The sequence below is a fragment of the Vespa velutina genome, chromosome 15 (assembly GCF_912470025.1).
Source record: "Vespa velutina chromosome 15, iVesVel2.1, whole genome shotgun sequence".
Classification (NCBI taxonomy): Eukaryota; Metazoa; Arthropoda; class Insecta; order Hymenoptera; family Vespidae; genus Vespa; species Vespa velutina.
Genome location: NC_062202.1, coordinates 4,724,652 through 4,742,927, shown reverse-complemented (window position 1 = coordinate 4,742,927; position 18,276 = coordinate 4,724,652). Strand labels below are relative to the sequence as shown.

The 18,276-nt window shown below is 30.5% G+C and overlaps 5 protein-coding genes across 22 annotated transcripts in view; 1 reads left to right on the top strand and 4 right to left on the bottom strand.

The window, feature by feature from the left end:
• Positions 1–1,496, bottom strand: part of LOC124954284 (titin) — a 38,040-nt gene extending 36,544 nt beyond the window's left edge. For 6 of the 13 annotated variants that reach the window (XM_047506963.1, XM_047506964.1, XM_047506965.1 and 3 more), the window contains exon 1: positions 618–804. In XM_047506963.1, the coding sequence (XP_047362919.1) occupies positions 618–802 (185 nt within the window). In that variant the 5' untranslated portion in view covers positions 803–804. Of the gene's footprint in view, positions 1–617; positions 818–1,358 lie in introns of those variants that run through there. The other 7 variants (XR_007102505.1, XM_047506973.1, XM_047506972.1 and 4 more) reach the window with 5 other exon arrangements.
• A 1,689-nt stretch (positions 1,497–3,185) lies between these two features.
• Positions 3,186–6,743, bottom strand: LOC124954290 (mitochondrial import inner membrane translocase subunit TIM44). Its single transcript, XM_047507008.1, has 7 exons — positions 6,640–6,743; positions 6,039–6,197; positions 5,723–5,968; positions 5,422–5,626; positions 5,197–5,348; positions 4,678–5,041; positions 3,186–4,595 (listed from the first exon to the last, which is right to left on the bottom strand). Exons 1-7 carry the CDS (start codon positions 6,640–6,642, stop codon positions 4,348–4,350), a joined length of 1,377 nt encoding a protein of 458 aa, XP_047362964.1. The 5' UTR covers positions 6,643–6,743; the 3' UTR covers positions 3,186–4,347.
• LOC124954296 (exocyst complex component 4) lies at positions 6,700–11,971 on the top strand. 2 transcript variants are annotated; one of them, XM_047507018.1, is made up of 6 exons: positions 6,700–6,866; positions 7,053–7,110; positions 7,179–7,340; positions 7,437–7,606; positions 7,691–7,791; positions 8,580–11,971. In XM_047507018.1, exons 2-5 carry the CDS (start codon positions 7,054–7,056, stop codon positions 7,722–7,724), a joined length of 423 nt encoding a protein of 140 aa, XP_047362974.1. In that variant the 5' UTR covers positions 6,700–6,866; position 7,053; the 3' UTR covers positions 7,725–7,791; positions 8,580–11,971. The 2 variants fall into 2 exon arrangements, with proteins under 2 accessions (XP_047362974.1, XP_047362973.1); XM_047507017.1 differs by having other exon boundaries at positions 6,716–7,110.
• On the bottom strand, positions 8,126–9,699 carry LOC124954295. 2 transcript variants are annotated; one of them, XM_047507015.1, is made up of 4 exons: positions 9,012–9,699; positions 8,845–8,935; positions 8,548–8,779; positions 8,126–8,462 (listed from the first exon to the last, which is right to left on the bottom strand). In XM_047507015.1, exons 1-4 carry the CDS (start codon positions 9,181–9,183, stop codon positions 8,361–8,363), a joined length of 597 nt encoding a protein of 198 aa, XP_047362971.1. In that variant the 5' UTR covers positions 9,184–9,699; the 3' UTR covers positions 8,126–8,360. The 2 variants fall into 2 exon arrangements, 1 of the variants encoding a protein (XP_047362971.1); XR_007102508.1 differs by lacking the exon at positions 8,845–8,935 and having other exon boundaries at positions 9,012–9,471.
• Positions 10,722–18,267, bottom strand: LOC124954285 (guanine nucleotide exchange factor subunit Rich). 4 transcript variants are annotated; one of them, XM_047506980.1, is made up of 17 exons: positions 17,971–18,267; positions 17,724–17,863; positions 17,474–17,581; positions 17,246–17,401; positions 16,861–17,175; positions 16,679–16,770; positions 16,327–16,600; positions 16,056–16,208; positions 15,786–15,986; positions 15,362–15,725; positions 15,081–15,286; positions 14,676–15,017; positions 14,103–14,592; positions 13,736–14,024; positions 13,153–13,625; positions 12,679–13,039; positions 10,722–12,588 (listed from the first exon to the last, which is right to left on the bottom strand). In XM_047506980.1, the coding sequence occupies exons 2-17, from the start codon at positions 17,856–17,858 to the stop codon at positions 12,261–12,263; spliced, it is 4,287 nt and encodes a 1,428-aa protein (XP_047362936.1). In that variant the 5' UTR covers positions 17,859–17,863; positions 17,971–18,267; the 3' UTR covers positions 10,722–12,260. The 4 variants fall into 4 exon arrangements, with proteins under 4 accessions (XP_047362936.1, XP_047362935.1, XP_047362938.1 ...); XM_047506979.1 differs by having other exon boundaries at positions 17,724–18,267; XM_047506982.1 differs by having other exon boundaries at positions 12,393–12,531; positions 17,724–18,267.
• Between the last annotated feature and the right edge of the window lie 9 nt (positions 18,268–18,276).

Genomic DNA, 18,276 nt, shown 5'->3' with positions numbered 1-18,276 from the left:
AATATATATAATCGTGCCGCGATGTGTTTATATCTCGCGTTTCACTTTGTGATTCACCATAGGGAGATGAGAAAAGAATGCAACTTAGCTATTCTCAACTGATCAAAAATGTAACAAATGTAACAATCAATTGAAAAATTGGTTTGGAATTGATTTTTAGTTAAGACTTATTACTGCAATTAATTGCTAACCTGGCGCAATCCAAATCAATTGAAATCATGCTTCAAATTAAACCTAAACTAATTGAAATTAAATAAAAACTCGTTTAATTATGATTTTAGTTTTGGATTAAATGTAATTTTCGATTGTTTCGATTAGATTTGATTTAAAATTGAGTTGCGTTAGGCTAGTAATTAACTGAAGCAATAAAGTTTAATTAAAAACGAAAACAAAAGATATTTTCATGTATATCTTGGTAATTGAGACCAAGTGGCAGTTACATGTACAGAAAAAAAAAAAATTGTTCAGAATCATCCCTCCGAGAACATATTCAAAAATCATCGAAATCGACGAAGTGTACGTATTTCTATATGCAATAATAGTCGTCATTATTTGTCTTTGTTTATCTTTTTTTTTTTTTTTTTTTTAACAAATAATCGATATTATTTATCGATTACCTGAAAATCGACAAGAAGTATAAGATGATCGATTCCAAGCGTGGTTTCGTTGTCGGTTGAAGTTCAGATGGGACGTTGACCACTATCAAAGGTCGTCCCTCGCGATCACGTCCACCAGGAAGATAAGCGAGCTTTGACTCGAGGGCCGCAAGGACATCTGCCGTCTCCAGACCCTTCGTTGGCATTTCTTCAATAATAATGAAATTCTCGATTCAAGAAGAAAAAGAAAAAAAGAAAAGAAGAAAAAAATCACAAGAAATCCACACTTATTGAAAACGTAGAAAGAGAAATGTTATATTCTAAAAAATAATCGATTGATCGCATGGAATGATCCCGCTGAAAGACAGTCGAATGGTCTCTTTCTGTAGCAGCACGTTGACATACTTCAAATACACTCACTCGCGACCACAAGAAGAAAGTATCGGAAAGTATGTTAGGAGGTACCTATCTATATCAGTGAACCGTCTGCAAATTGATCGTCAAGCATGTATAAAGCTTGTAATGCGATTCATGATCTGTGTAAACGCTCGGCTATGTCACGCTCGGCAAACTTGATGCTCGATCAACGATCGAGTTCAACCAAAGTAAAAAATGAACTCTACATAGCTCCGCAGTCGAATTAAATCTTAAAAATGATGAACGTACCTGTGAAGTTTTCGCGAAGAGATAACCAATACATTTTCTTCCATTTTCTTTTTTGTTTAAAATATGAAGAAAAAATGAATATAAAATCAAACGTACCTGATAGCTCGTCGACGTAAAAAACGTTCGATCCAAAATACCTACACCAAAATGATACATTTCACTATCCCTGAACGGATATTTCAAAGAAAATTCGTTGGTTAAAAGGTTCGAAAGGATCACCGGCAGCTGTTAACGCCTACGTGCACCTGCAGGTGCACGTGGTTCGTGAATGCTCGAATGCTCCCGCGCTCACACACTTTAACCGCTCTTTTCTAATACACTTTGAGATAGGGTAATTAAGTGGAAAAAAAAAAAAGAAAAAAAGAGAGAAACTCGATCAAGGAAACAAACATCGAATGTTTTTTTTTTTTCCTTCGAAGGAGAAATCCGTCCTATCGAGGATGGTTTCGCGGTAGTTAGCTCGGCAAGTCACGAGCGTGAAATAATGCGTTGCGCGAGGTAACAGCGAGAGAAAAGTGGAAGGGGTTAAAGGAGAGCCCCAGCTGCGACACACAACTTTGAAGGTGCAGCAACGGCCGAGAACGGATGCTGTGTAGGGAAACCGAAAGCTATCTCTCTCTCAAGCTCCATTCAGATCCAACGGTACTCTGGCACCGATTGACCGTCTACACCTTTCCTACCTTCTTTTCCTTGTTCTCCTCCTCCTCCTCCTCCTCCTCCTCCTCCTCATCTTCGTTCTCCTCCTCCTCCTCCTCCTCCTTCACCTCCTCGTCATCCTTTCTTCTTCCTTTGAACAGGGTGCGCTGAAATTGTATGCAAATAAAAGGAGAATGATACACAACGGTATATCGATACGCGGGTATATACAAGACGAACCATGTTCCTCGCTTATTTTTTTTTTTTTCTTTCACATTCTTTTGAATGAAAATCTTCTTATTTAAAATTCGATCCTATATATGTTTTTTATGTCCTGAGATGTTCGATCATTATCACGTTTCCATCCAACGTGTATGTATTCATTTGACGATCAAATTGATTTATTTAAGAAAATATAAAAAAATACATAATCTTGCAAGATTAAGGAAAACTTTAATTTTAATTAAAATTTTAATTATCTACGCTGGTACCAATTAATTATCGTAAGATCGTTAAATACGATAAAAAGTATGGAAATGAAGTTTTAATACATCGAAAACAAGATTTGGAATACGCTATCGCTATTACAAAAGACCTTTCATTCAGAAATAACTCTTGAAAGTTACAATGAACTTTGATGCCGGATAGCGATTTGTACGTGAAAGTTTCTCCGAGCTAATGTCCTGGATCAGATCAACTTGATATCTCGAATGGAGAATGTGTTATTACGCTGTTAAATTCTATTCTATTGTGATTCTTTCTTCTTTTTTTTTTTTCTTTTTTTTTTTCTTCTTCTTTTTCCTTTTTTCTACAGAAAATCACGTTGGAACTTGATGAAATAAAATTTTGTTCTCTTTTTTTTTTTTTTCGTTCATAAATAGCTGTAAAATCGGCACGTGATTTTGATCGGAAGCATCCATATATGACCATTAAGAACTATCGAAACAGGTTCCCACGAAACCTCCTACGAAACCTCCAAATTCTGACGTAATATACGCGCATACCTTAACGCCATTTCAAATCCTATAAGACTTCTTTTAACGAATCGGTCTAAGAAAAAATCTCTAAGACTATGTCTTTTTATAGATAACGTTCCGATAGTAAAAAATTTGCGATACATTTCAATCTCTGTATGATAAGAAATTATTTTTATATCCTAGATTTTTCAATTCTATTTCAATATTTGCAGATAGAAATCTCAAGGTTGCTGATATAATCGCCAAATGAGATCCGACGTAGATGTTGAAGAATCGACAAGGAAGAAAAAAAGAAATAGAAAAATGATCATCGAATTAATTTGTTTTAATTAAAAGAAAGAAAAGAAAAAAAAAAGAAGAAAAAAGAAAAAGTTCACGTATATACTGTGAACTTGCAGAATTATGATAAGATAATGTAATTTTAAATTCCATACAGATTGTGTATACGTGTATTCTGTAATAATGGAAATTTTATATTTGTAATTATATCGTATTAATATTTGTATATTATAATGCAAATGTTGGGATATGTATTTGTGAAATTAATATTTATCAAATAATGACATTTTATTTCAGCTTGTGATAATAGATAATTTTAATCTTTGTTTCCCATGGTTTTTCAAAATAAATTAACACTGTTGCAAAGAAATTAGATACTGTACATCGTGGAATATAAATAATATCTTGTAAATATGTACACACTTAAATAGCAAATACTTCATATCTAATTACATGTTTAACTAAATTTAATACATTTGTCTTACTATTTCATATTATCGCAATATACAAAATTAAATGTTGAACTCGTTCAACGTGTCTATCTATAACTGTTAGTATAACAAAGGTTAAAAAACATCATGGATCTAACAAAGTAGTCTATTGTTTATTATAGATATTCTTAATGAAAGCAATCGCATATATACAGAGATCATACAACTAAAATTTGTAAGGTATGTATACAAAATTATGTTACATGAATGTATACACATCTCTACCATGTTATATGGTATAGTTTTAAAATAATAGGCATACATCGGTGCTCAATTATTCATTTTTCATGTTAATGTCCATGTTAACTTTCAATTGATTCTTTCAATTATTTTCAGATGATAGAATTATATTCTTCACGTAAAAATTACACGTACCGATACCTCTCTCTCTCTCTCTCTCTCTCTCTCTCTCTCTCTCTCTTGATCTTCCTTTTTGTAAGAAGCAAGAAAAGAATTTTTGTTTCAAATGATGTCTTTTTATATGACGGTACTTTTTTAATCCGACATTGTATGAAGAAATATCTGATAATTGTAACTATAACAGCCAGCTTATTTAGCCAGCTTATTTAGGAGAAAATGATTCAACCATTATGTGCTGTTCCATTGTAGAAAAAAAACAAAGAAACATCTAAAACAACTTTTAATCGCTTTTGACATCAATTATCCGGAAATAAAATATGAATTTTATCTAGAATCAGTGCACTATACAAATTGCTTGACGCTCGAACAGCTAATTTCAAGTAAACGCCAAGCAGCTTTTGGATTGAGTTCCGTTGGATCGCGACATAATACCCAAATGTAATTGAAACGCATCACTCTTTCAGGATCTCCTTCAATTATGTTATTATCTTTATCTCTTATACATAGTATCTGTTGGCTGAGAAACGTTATCAATAAAACTGGACCTTGTTCCATCATCTTACCCATTAAAAGATCTACATTTTCAATGTCTGAAAATAAATAATATTTAAATTTGAAAACTATTCGTCTTGTATCGAAATATTATAAGAAATATAAGAATAATGATCATACCTAAGATTTTATTGTCTAAATGATATCCCAATTTTTGTACTTGCATAATAGGTTGCGATATTACATTAAACGCGGCCTCGTGACACCAATCTTTTAAAATTTCAAGATCCCCCCTAACCATAGCTTCGAGTATATTTGGTATAATATCTATCTCGCAATCTCTTAAAAATTGATTTTTATCAAAGCTTGGATCCAGCTTACAAATTTCCGTTAATGTCTCGGACAAATCTGTCTTTTGGAACATACCACCAACCATATAGCTAACTTTTTCGGTAAAAAATCTGGAAGCACGAATTACAGGATTGTCCGATTCTTCATACTTGATTTTCCAATCCAATACTTTATTCATATATGGATTGTTATCCTTGTAGAAAAATAAAATGCAAAAAAAAGTTAATTAAATATGAAATTGATGTGATTAATTAAAAAAAAAGAAAAAAAGAAACAAAAAAAAAAAAAAAAAAAAAAAAAAAAAAGAAAGAAAGAAAGAAAAAATTATTAAGTTAAATGAGAGGGTACCTTAAAATTTTGCCAAGATTGAAAAAATTTAGAATCTTTATGCAATTCAACGCCTCGTGCATCCATATTAGGTTGAAACTGCTTTTCATCTAAAGATACATCTACTATTTCTTTTCTTTTTCTTAATTTAGTAAGTGGTACGTAAACTCTTCCTGTATCGAACAATAAAACGATAAATACCTGTATATCTAAATACATGTATTTAATATATAATCAATATAAAACCTTGCATTCCTTGATGATCCAACTCTTTTCTTACAACCTCTGCTGTCTGTGAGATAGTTTGGAAAGCTCCTGTTTTTCCAAGTGCTTGACTTTTTTCCGAAATCGTTTCTGCTGCCCCTTTCGCCGACTTAGTTATTTCCTCACCTAATTGTCCTGCTTTTTTGCCTAATTCAGATTTACTTGCTTCCTCAATAACCTCTTGTACCTATCATAAGAGAATATCAACATCGATACGACAAAATTACAAAATAATACATTGATACTGTTATCAGGTGATCATTAATTAAATATATAGACATACTTTTTCTTTTAGACTGTCCAATTTTTCTTTTATGGCTTCGGATCCTTTGGAGGCTTCAGACTCAACTGCTTGAAATTTTTGTCTCGCTGAACGCAACGCTTCTGACTGTTCTAATTTCTCTGCTTCTTCACGAAATTTCTTTAATGATTCTTTCATCTCTTTATTTTTCTGCATTTCTTGTTTAATATTTTCAACAAATTGAGAAAAGAAACTGGGTCTTCGTGCTGGATTTGAATATGAACGAATCTAAATAAATATAATATATTGTTAATTATATAGGAAAAATGGCTTTGGTAATAGAGAAGAAAAAACTCACTGATAAACTTTGTATATCTGGTAAATGAAAACAGGTTGTTCGTAACAATGGATGGCGTGATGAAGAATGTTCTCTCGAGCCATTTCTAAATCTCCTCTGTGATTGTGTGGACCGAGCAATACCTATTAAATTAATCCTGCATGTCACGAAATTCTGAAACTATTAATTAAAAGTTCTTACTACAAATTTCTTATAAACTATAATTATTTATAGATAATTCATTTGTATCATATACGTGCATAAATATTTCCTAATTCTTACTAAGAACCATAACACACAGGGATATATATATATATATATATATATATGTGTGTGTGTGTGTGTGTATGTATATCCATGTAATTAAAAAATTATCAGCGATATTTAAAAAGTATGAAAAATGATGTTCTTTTAATGGAATATAATATGACGCAATAAAATAAGTGAGTGCCACGAGAGGCATTCGACAAATTTAACCTCACTCTCATTATAAAAAGCCGATCTTTTCCATCTATAAACTCATGAATATAATTAATTCGTAGAAAAATACATTGGATATACGGGTATTATCATGCTCTTATTTTATGAAATAAACGTTCAGTTAGAAATAAAAATTATTTACCATTTTACAAACGATTTATCAATTTTAGCTTAAGCAAAAGTCTTAATCATAATCACGAAGCGAGACTGTAGAGATTTCCTCCAATCTACCGCTAGGCGTAGTTCTGTAATATTATAGCCATTTGTCCGTCTTGGTTACTTTTGGTTATCCCCGATTCTTTTAAAGTTTACGAAAAAGCAAGTGAAAACAAGTGTGACATTTGATAGACGTCTTGTCAAAAATGATAGGTGCTCATTTGAATGTTAAACATATAAGATACTAATATATGAATAGATAATTTTTATACTATTAAAAAATATTATGTTATTTCTAATGAAATATAACCAAAATGAGTATAACCTTTTAGTTTCATGATAAACACGAGTTTATACAATTTATTTCTTCTTACAATAAGATTTTGTTTGATATCACAGAATGAATGCAAGTGCACCCATTAAACCTCCCCGTGGAATTAAACCCACCAAAGAAACGGTAAATTTAATAATTATAACAAAAAAATATCCATGAAAATGAAGCAAATATATCTACATATTTTATAGAGCGGTTTACTAATCTCAGTAATACGAGCACTTTCTGCTTCTGAAACAAATGAACAAAGAGAGATTGAGAAAGCTAAATTAGAAAAAGAATATAAGCGAAGTGATCAAAGATTAGACGAATTAGTTTCATTGCATGAGCAAGATCTTATGGAGGTTATGCAAGTAAGTCTTATTAGTAATAATTATAAGTTGGCATAATTCATTATTATTTTATATATCATCATATATTCAATGATTATTTATTACTTATTTATTTAGATATTTAGTACTCTATCTGAAAGAGTTACTGCAGCAAGAGAGAAAATTCATGCTGTAAAAGAAAATTTAAATGCTTGTAAACAGTTATTAAGCTGTAAACGCGAGGAATTACTTAATTTATGGCTAGAAGGAATAGAACATAAACATGTATTACAACTTTTAGAAGAAGCGTAAGTATCTGTAATTATTTCATGCATATATAAAACATATAATAATATACTTCAATAATATTGTAATGAATCATTTTTCGACAGATCGACTTCGCCAGAAAAATACAATTTAGAATAAAACGGTATAAAATACTATTTTTAGATATTAAAGAATTGAACGTGGGAAATAATTGTACAGTTAAAATGTAAATGTATAATTATATTAGTACATAATAAATTATTAATATATAATTATATTAACAATTATATATTATCAATATACAGTTTGTGTGTGTGTGTGTGTGTGTGTGTGTGTGTGATACATCATCGCTAAAATGAATAATGTTTTCTCACTGTATTTTATACTGTGTTTTATATCAACAACTACTTGACATATAAAAGAACTTATACTTGCACAATATTTTTCTATACTGCTGCATATTTTATCTCTTCATTTTTTCTTTTTTTTCTTATGTGTATTAAACTATATATATTATTAGATTTCAAAAGTTATCAAAAAGGAGAATAAATTTAGAAACAGATTTATAAAAGTACTTTATTAAAAATTTTCTTTCATTTATTTATTTGTTCAACTTATATGACATTTTCAAACTAAAACTTGAAGGTTTAAGTAAATAAAAGAAAATTAGATTAATTTTTATTTTCTTATCATATATCATTCCTATCATATAATAATAAAATATTGATAAAAAAATGTTTCTATATAAAAAAGAATTTTATATATGTATATATATATATATATATAGGTGAAAGTTCAGACTTTTCGTATACGTAATGCCAAACATATTACTAAACCTAATCCAGTAAACAATGCAGAGAAATATATGAAACGTTTTGTCTTCTTCGGTTTATCATCCTACAATAATACAATAACTTTTATCATTATTTTGGAAACTTAAATATTGTCACACAAAAAATATCCCTTTTATTTTAACACATACTTTTGGAACTAAAGCGTATAATTCTTTTATAGCTTTCTCCATATCATCTACTTCAAGAAGAGTTTCCGTTACACCTATGTATAAAACTGAAGCAACAGTTAGTAGTTCATCTACTTCAATGTAAAAATTCTTTTTTGTCTTCATAAGTTTTAATCGAATGTAATTAATATACATATCAATAAAATTCAATTGTTTGTTATTATTTTCAATCATTTTAATGACATCTTCAAATCTGTAAGATATAATTAATATTAGTTATTATTAAAAAAGAAGCGATGATTTAAAATATTAAAATACTTGTTTTGCATCACTAATTTTATGTGGAGATTATTTTTTGATGCAATTTTTAGTCGATTTAACAATTTTTCTGCCAGATTTTCATCAGCACCTATTATTTAAACATGCAAATATTTATAGGCTCATATATTTATCTATACATTAGTAATAAATAAAACATCAAATACCTAAATGTATAAAATCTTGTTTAGTTAGCATATGCAGCTCATTACTCGATATATTTCGTTTTTGACATTCCTTTAATAAACTACCAGCCCCTACATTACGTAAAATTAATTCTGTTTGTTTTGTATACGATGGATTAACACGAAATGGGTCTATGTTATAATGTGATATCATTTTTATAACAAATTTTAATTAGGTTAATGATTATTTATAACGTTATTTAAAAATTTATTTAATATGTACATATGAATATATGTATGTATACACCTCATATGTCTTTTTTAACCGAATCCTGCTACTTATGATACATACGTATATTTATATATATACGCCAAGGTTATTTCTACCTGTTGTTCAAAACGTGTGTGACTTTAGCGACAGGTATGGACAAAATACGAACTACGAAGAATAAGAGAAGCAAAGAATGCTGTTCCCATCATGCATCTATTGTATTGATGTATAAGCTTGTTCGGTTATTCCTCTCCCTCTCCCTCTCTCTCTCTCTCTCTCTCTCTCTCGCGTACATAACAATTAGTTCATGTGTTTAGAGTAGATTGTGAACTCACTCTTTTTAGTCTCTCATATGTATATTTTTCTCTGATGGTAGCGTGCATCTCGTAGTGATCGATAGGAGGACGTCGATACACATTTGTTCCACGATAAATGCATACAATAAATATAATTGACACATAAGAATTAGTAAAATAAATCTCCGAAGAAAAATAAGAATTTGTCGAATATTTTCTTCAAAATGTCTCCTATATTACTTCAATTATTACTAATACTACTACTATTGATAATAATATAATATAATAATGTACTCAAGTATTATTTATATGCATCTAGATATTATTTAATACATTTTATATTATAATAGTAAAGACAAATAAATGGCTTTGACTGATCCGTGAGTAAGAAAAGGTGTGGAAACAAATGCATAACAATCGGATAGTAAAATAAAGAGGACGAAAGTAAAAGAAACATTTCGTACTTTTCTTCATATGTCATTTGTCTTAGAATTATCTATCGAGGGGCAGTCATGTATCCGCAAATTATCAAGGATGCAAGTGTTGAAAGTTTTATGCCATCACTTTTGTTGTCATAAATTATCGCCATGATGTATCTAATATAAGTATAATTCCTCTGTTTCTTCTTACTTATAGTTCCTATTACTATATTATAATATTATTATTATTATAGTAATGTATTATAGTAAATATTATTAATAGTAATTACTATTAATAGAAGTGAACTCCTACAGAGAAAACCATGACAAAATAGCGCTGGGAAAAACATCTCTGGGAGATAATGAACTCGTGTTTTGATCTTTATTAAAAATAATATATAATAATTATTAATTTTGAACGAAATAATCGACAAATGTATATTCCTTATATATATATATATATATGTCATCGAACAAAATTATACTGCTGCTGTGTCCTATTCTAACAAAGATTACCGCGAAATTCGCATCAGCCATCAGTTAAGGAAATAAATATAAGAGATTGGATAGTTAGGCCTTACCAAATTATCAAATAAAATCGAGAATCTAAGGTAGATTTCCTAAATTACGAATTTAAATGCTCCCCAATGTATTACACATTGCTTGTAGAATCTTTATCTTTTTAGTAAATCATTAAAAATTCAGGGATTAATAAAGCAGCCTTAAATGGAAGTACCAATTGTTTATAAACAAAGATTGCAATAAATGTTGTGAAAATATAACGTGTATTTATGGATATCTATATTACAGCATGTATAAATAACTTATTAATATTTTACATTATTTTATATTCATTGATATTATTGCAATATTAGCTCATGTAAAATGCTGATAAAAATTCCATTTATATTTAGTTATAATAATAATTAGACAAGTGTTTTACACTTTGGATCTTTCTCATTTACCGTACAACAGACATACCAATGTAATAGTCTTTTTTTCTTTTGTTACGAAAAAAAAAAATTAATATCACATTTTACAACATATTACAAAATAATGATCATTGACACAGTTTTGATAGATCTTCTCCTGTAATTACTCTTGAAAGAAGATTATTTATTGATGTTATTTTCAATTGTACTAATTTAATCATTATAGCATAGTATAGCATAGTAATTATAGTAATAATCCATATAAACTGCATACATTACAATTCCTGTAAACAAATACATTAATTTCTTTCTAAGATTGTAAGTATTATATTTTTCTTCTTTTTCATGTTAAGCAAACCCTTTTTCATACGTATATATTATGTATATCTTTTGTCAAATTAAAAAGTTTGAATAACATAAGTATTTCCTATGTGAGGATATATATTAATGAGGTACTCCTGTTATTATATATTCTCAAAATATCAATGGTAAAGTTATATAGTCAATAGTTTTAATTTTATAAAGAAAATCTATGAATAGTTCAATTCATAAAAATGAGTTTTAAAGTTTTGTATATAAGAAATGTCCAAAACAAAAAATTGTATAATACAGGTACAATGTGACAAATCTATAGAGATCATCATATGTATCTTTTGCTTCATAATTATATCAAGGTCAACGTAGTATTGCTACATTCTTAACTAAATATGAAATATTAAAAGAAAAATTTCCATTGAAATTGATTTCTTTTTAAATATAAATGTTTGCAATCTGTAAATGATTATACAATTGTTATACTAAATATGTTTGCACTTCTATTTCCCAGTCTTTAATGTAACAATATTTAATATACCAATTCTGAGAAATAAAATTGCTTCCTTATATTAAATACTGAATGAAAGCTATATCTAATTTCCTTCTATAAAACAAACGCACAACTTATTGTACGTTTATCTATCTTACTAATGTCTTCTATGATAAATTTCATGTTGCGAACAATGAAAATATGTATTGTAAAAGTGATTATTTTTGAGGTATTTAAGATTTACATTCATCTGTATTAAAATCTATATTTGAAATAATAGTTTCGCCAATTTTTTTTTTTTTTTTCAACAGATTCATGACAATTATATATGTAAGAAATTACTTTAGATGCAAAAAAATTCAAATTATATATTCAGAGATCCTATTTCAAAAAGATTTTGAATTACTTCAGTAATTAATTAACACCTAAATTTTTCTTTCTTCTTCTTCAATAGAACTCGTTTAATTCAAACATTATTAAAGACATATCCCCATAATTTCAGAATAGAATTTCTGAGTTTCAGTTATAATAAACTATGGAGATCTATGAACATTCTAATGGTATTAGTTTAACAGATTATACAAGTAGATTGTTCAGAGGAACGTTCTATAGTATTGAGATTATTATAATTTTCTCGAAATCCAGTTTCCTCTACGCATACAGATGATTCACGCGATCGTTCTTCCTCCAATGGAGTACTAGCGGATGCATGACTAATAGAAGAGTGTCGAGAACGAGATGGATTACCGCGTTGATTATTGTTGACAGTCGGAACTGGCCCGGGTGAAGGATTTTCTGGTATTTGCTCTTGTTCCTGCTGTTGTTTATTCAATACTAATCTACACAAAAGTGATATTTGTCCTTGTATACTTGATATAAATGGTCTATATCCCAAACTGTAAAAATAATAAAGAAATTTCTTCTATCTCCTTTTTTTCATATATATATATATATATGAAATAATAATTAATTACACACCGACATACCATTCTGATTGAGACCATCTAGTAAGAGTCAAAAGTCCATCTCTCAAATTCGTTATAGATTCAAGGGTTTGCATTGGTGCGTGTGCTGCTCGCACAGTTCTTGACATAGCTGGTGCATCTCTTAAAACCACAGCCAATATCGCTGCCCATCCTAAACAACCACCTTCAAGGAACAATTGTAAGAGATACCTAAGTTGTACTTCTGCTCTGCTAACTGGGGCACAATGCGAAGCTAAATGAATTTCTGTTGGTTCTATTGGTTCCGAAGATACCCAACACACTGTACCCACACCAGTTCCCACAATGGACTCGGCATCATCACGCCAGATTGTACTAGCGTCACTAATTACGCTACTCGTATCTAAAATAATAAATTATTCAAAAATAAATATTACTACTACTTATTAGTTATATAATCTTTTTACACACACACACACACACATCTTTTTATTTGTATGAAAAATGTAATATTACCATGCAACATATTTGGAGTTAGTTTCGCTTCAGTGGCAGGAAATTGTGTTTCTAAGCTAGCAACAGGAGACACCAAGCTAGTATAAGGAGGTCTGCCACTAGGTAAACTTGTATATCCACTATCTGGTAAATCAATAGCAAAATTTGGGGTCACTGTTTCATCTTCAGGACTTTCAAGATTTATAGATCTTATTGATCGTAACGATGTCAAGCTGGATCTTCTAAATCTTTGTAAATTAGGAAGCGACAAAATAGGATACGGATATGCAAAATCTTCATGTACTGCTTTCAAAGCAGCAATAAAGTCATCAATCTTAGCTGCTCTATCGCGTTCTCTACCAAGCCATGTTACCAGATGAAAATCTAAATGGGCAGCAAATCTTCCCAAATCTAGTAATCTGCGAGCTGAAAGTAATCGACGAGCATGACGCTGTAAGATAACATCAATGAAGAATTCTTCGGCCGAACTTTCTCTGTAAATTAAAATAAAAAATAGAACGTTTCAATCAATATCGCTATTACGGTTAAAAAAAAAAAAAAGAAAAAAAAAAAGAAAATCTTAATTAACTCATTTCACACTTACTTGGTATCAGACTTTTCGATTTTAACAGTTGGTACAGATTTTTTTCGTCTCATCACAACATTCCTAGTCTTTTCTAACATAGAAGATGGTGCAATATCTTTAGCCATTGATTCAGATTGTACTTTTGGTGTTGCTGTAGTACTATAGCTACGACTCCTAGATACTTGCATGGTTCCTAATACGAGAGACAAGTCGTCTTCATGAGGTGATAAAGGAGGAGTTTGTGTATGTCCTCCTAACTTAGTTGTACCACCCCAAGATGTACGAGGCGACTCCACATCATTTGGGTCTTTAAGATAATTACGATAGATATTAGATAAATATTTAATATATAATTTTTTAATAAAATTTCTCATTTATTTATTACCAATGGCTCTTAAAAAACGAACAAGATCTTTTGAGAGTTCCCATCTTCCTTGTTCTAAAGCAGCATCCAATAATAAAGTAGCATGTTGCCTACTAACGGCTGATGGCTCGAGATTTTGTAATATGATTAAATAGCTCGCAGCAGTGTCAAGTTGTTGTCTTTGTAAACAATCTTGTAAAAGTTTCTTAGGTGGTCCAGCAACAGAAAATAAATATGGCCAAAGTGCGATTTCAGTTTTTCTTGCACATTGCACAACTGCTCTTGCCCATACTCCCGGAAATTCTCGGATGAATTCCACTACAGATGGTAGTTGAGCATCTGGAATTGGTTCTTTGCTCGTTGCTTCCTCTTCAAGTACTTCATGAAGTAATAATTCTAAAGAATGTGGGAAATATGGCAGTGCAGAACAAGAACGTGCTATTTCCCATGCATGATATCCTAAATTTCTATGAATGAGCTGTCGCAATATTTGGTGAAGATAAACTTGACTCTAAAATATGAAAATGATGTTAGATAAAATAGTTCAAAATCGTAACAACATATACGTGTGTGTGTGTGTGTATACATACATACCGTTAATTCCAATAAACTAAAAGGCAGTGAGAAGGGAGAATTAGTATCAGATGTAAACAGCACAGTGTCATTTTCAGCTCCTAATAAGATTGCATCCTCGAATAATATAGCCAGTGGATAAATACACAAGTGAAAAGGCAGCATTATCCTTTTACTCATAAATGTATGTGTTTTTTCTTGGTGATTTCTTGGAAATAACGGAAGCCAGACACGCATGCCATGAGCACCACAAAACAACCATAATGCTTCAGTTAAATGAGGCTTGTCCCTTCTTGACCGCCATGGAACCCATACATTTTCGACGCACGAAGCTAACACTGTTGGAGGACTACACGTGAAAAGCTGTAAAAGAAATTAAGTGAATTATCAATTTTCCAATAAACGCCGCCAATAATAAATACTTACAATATCTGGATTATCAGTGCAATGTTCCCGCTGGACCATCAAAAGTCGTCCAGAAACATTGAGTAAGAGACTTTCAGGATGTGGATGACTCCCAGCTGTTTCTGCACGAATTGTTGTTAATGTTGCACTTACAACACAAGCAGGATGCACACAAAGTCCACTAATATCCACGGTTTGTATTCTAGTTAATTCTATATCTTCCATTTCTTTAACAATAATTACATTTTGTTGATATTCATTCTTTACATAAACTTTATGATATTAGGTTTTTTACAACTTACCTCCATTTCCATCCAATATTATATCATAAATACTAATCTGTGCATTAGCACAAAATGTCAGAAGCCTTTCTTTAAGTGTATTGAGTAATAATACTTGAGATGGCATTCTAATACTCTTTACATAATTGTTATCGAGACGAGTATCTCGTGGATACATCCTAATCTCATCTCTATCATCCAAAAGGGAATAACTACTTGCTATCAAAAAACCACGATGCCATAATAATCCACCAGTTACTATGAAATCCCTTTCTTGGCTTTCATTTCCAAAAAGTTTCCATTTACGAGATGGTAAAGAATAATGAGCTAAGCCTGTTCTACCAGCTACAGCAATACTTAAACCTTCGTTGTCAATTGCAGTATACTATAAAATATGATATATTAGCAGTTTATTATAATATTTATTAACTAATTATGGACTTACTCTTATTGGCCAATTAGAACCAGTATAAGCACTTGGAATTGGAACGACTAACCACTGTTTGCATCCAGCAAGAGTCTGAGTTACAATGTCACCAGGACATTCATTTGAAATATGAAAATTGGATGTGGTGGCAGATATACCACCACCAAGATTTAAGTAAAGTCTGTCTTCACCTTGTAAGTATAAATGTCCATGGTGACCCTTCCAAAAAGAAAGAATTATCATAAGGAAATAACTTTTTTATAATTACATTTATAAATTTGACATTACCATACATGGATTAACCGTGAGAGGACTTTTTACAAAATCTAATTGTATAAGCGAACGCCATGAGTGCGTCGGTTCATTGCCATTTTCTTCCATTAATAATGGTCCTGGTGATTCTCTTAACATCCACAATTGGTAGCCTTCTGCTGACCATTCCTAAGAAAAAAGAAAAAAAAAAAAAAAACAGAAAAAAAGAAAAAAAATTAAAGAATAATACGCAATCAAACTTTGATATTACATTACTATTAGCATATTGATATCTAATTTCATTTACCATTGTATGAATATGTAAAGGATTATCACGCGTTAAATCTACCCGCAAACCATAATCCCATTTCAAACTGCATAATAAAAGAGCACCAAAAGTACTCCAGATTGCTAAACCACCACCTTCCCAGGCTAGAGCTATTGCACAACTATCAGGAGTCCATCTTAGACATCTAACGCAACCTGGTCTCCCAGGATAATCCTTTGAAGAGAGACTTAGCGTATGTGATACTTCCAATGCTCCTGTTGTTTCATCAATATAATAAACGATACCCTCCGAGCTGTTAAAGATATAATACAAAAGTTACATTTTTGTAGCCATATATAGTATATCTCATATTAAAGTATAAGATGCTTACTTTCCTCTTCCAAATGCAATTAAACGATACTTATGATTCACAGCTGCACAAGTGGCATCATCTACGTCCTTGGCCCAAATTCCTTGAACTTGCTAAAATAATATATTTGCATGAAATATTATAAGATATTACTGTTGAATTGAAGTTTAACAATACATTAATTATCAAACATATTAACTGACATTTGGGTCAAATTTTAACGAATGAGCTGTTAAGAATGCTGCTTTTCCAGTGCTAAGAACAATAGCAAATCCACCAACTAAAGGAGAGTATTCAATATCCATAACATAAGCATTGTTTTCAGTAAGGGGTACAGCTGTAGTGGATATTTGTTGATCTACGCTAAATGGTATTCTACGTAAATCAAGTGTATAATCCCGATTTACTGTCCCATCCCATTTATGCCGTATTACATGACTTGTTTTTGTGGCAACCATGAGTTCATCACGTATACATACTAAAGAACTAATTCCACCATCTATCCAGGCAGACTTTTCCTGAGAATAAAAATTATTCGTTTTTTAATCATTGCGAATATTATATTTAATTTATACTCAATATACTTACAAATGATAAAACTAAAGATGGGATCACTTCTTTAATGAAAAGTTCAGCGCTATCACGTTTTAGGCTTGTAACGGGAGAATCTCTTTGCTCGTAAAGACTTTTTCCTTCTGGACCTTTGTCTGACAATCGATAAAACAGCAGGTAACTGTCTGAGGTCTATAGAAATAATCACAAACGATTAACACTTTTACCAATTTACATCAATACTTTTAACCTGATTTTACTTACTGCAATGACTAACATACTGGAATCTGGTCTCCATTGTACCAAGATATTTTCTCCGTGTTTTTTTAATGAATCTGCAGTTCGCCTTATAAATACAATAGGTATACAAGGCTACAAAAGAGCGTTTAATTACTTTGTTAAAGAAAAAGTAAAATAAAGTAAAATATCAAATGACATAATGAGTTTCTATTGTCAGGATAATTTTCATAATATAATTACATATATATGATTTGTTTTAAATGTCAAATCGTACCTTGCAGTACCAGATGGTAAGAAAGTCAGTCGTTAATATGGCAAAAAGTATTTTGTCTCTATTACAAACAATGGCCTTTATTTTATCTGGTTCCGTACAATTTAGGACTCGTGGCCATCCAATAGGAAAAAACATGTTTTCTAAAAGAGAATTTATTCTGTTACCTTCACATTTCTTTTTCTTATTCTTCCTTTTTATGACTTCGTTCGTTAATCCTTACTAATTTAACAAGTAAACATATCCTAACCTTAATATCATGAGCATAGATGCGACAGAAACGGGTCATGCTAGGTTCGTATACATGCACGAATGCGCAAGAATTTCACTACACAATTTTATTCGCAGAAGACTTCTACCTCGTATTAACATACGTATTTACATACATAGATTCGAAAGTACATAATCCTATTTCCCTTACATTCATATGTTCTTATTACTTATATATTTATCATACTTATATGGTATATAAAATAAATATTATTATGTGTATTATATATAACGTAAAATTTCAATATACATACATTATGTATTTATTGTTTCTTTTTATAAATAT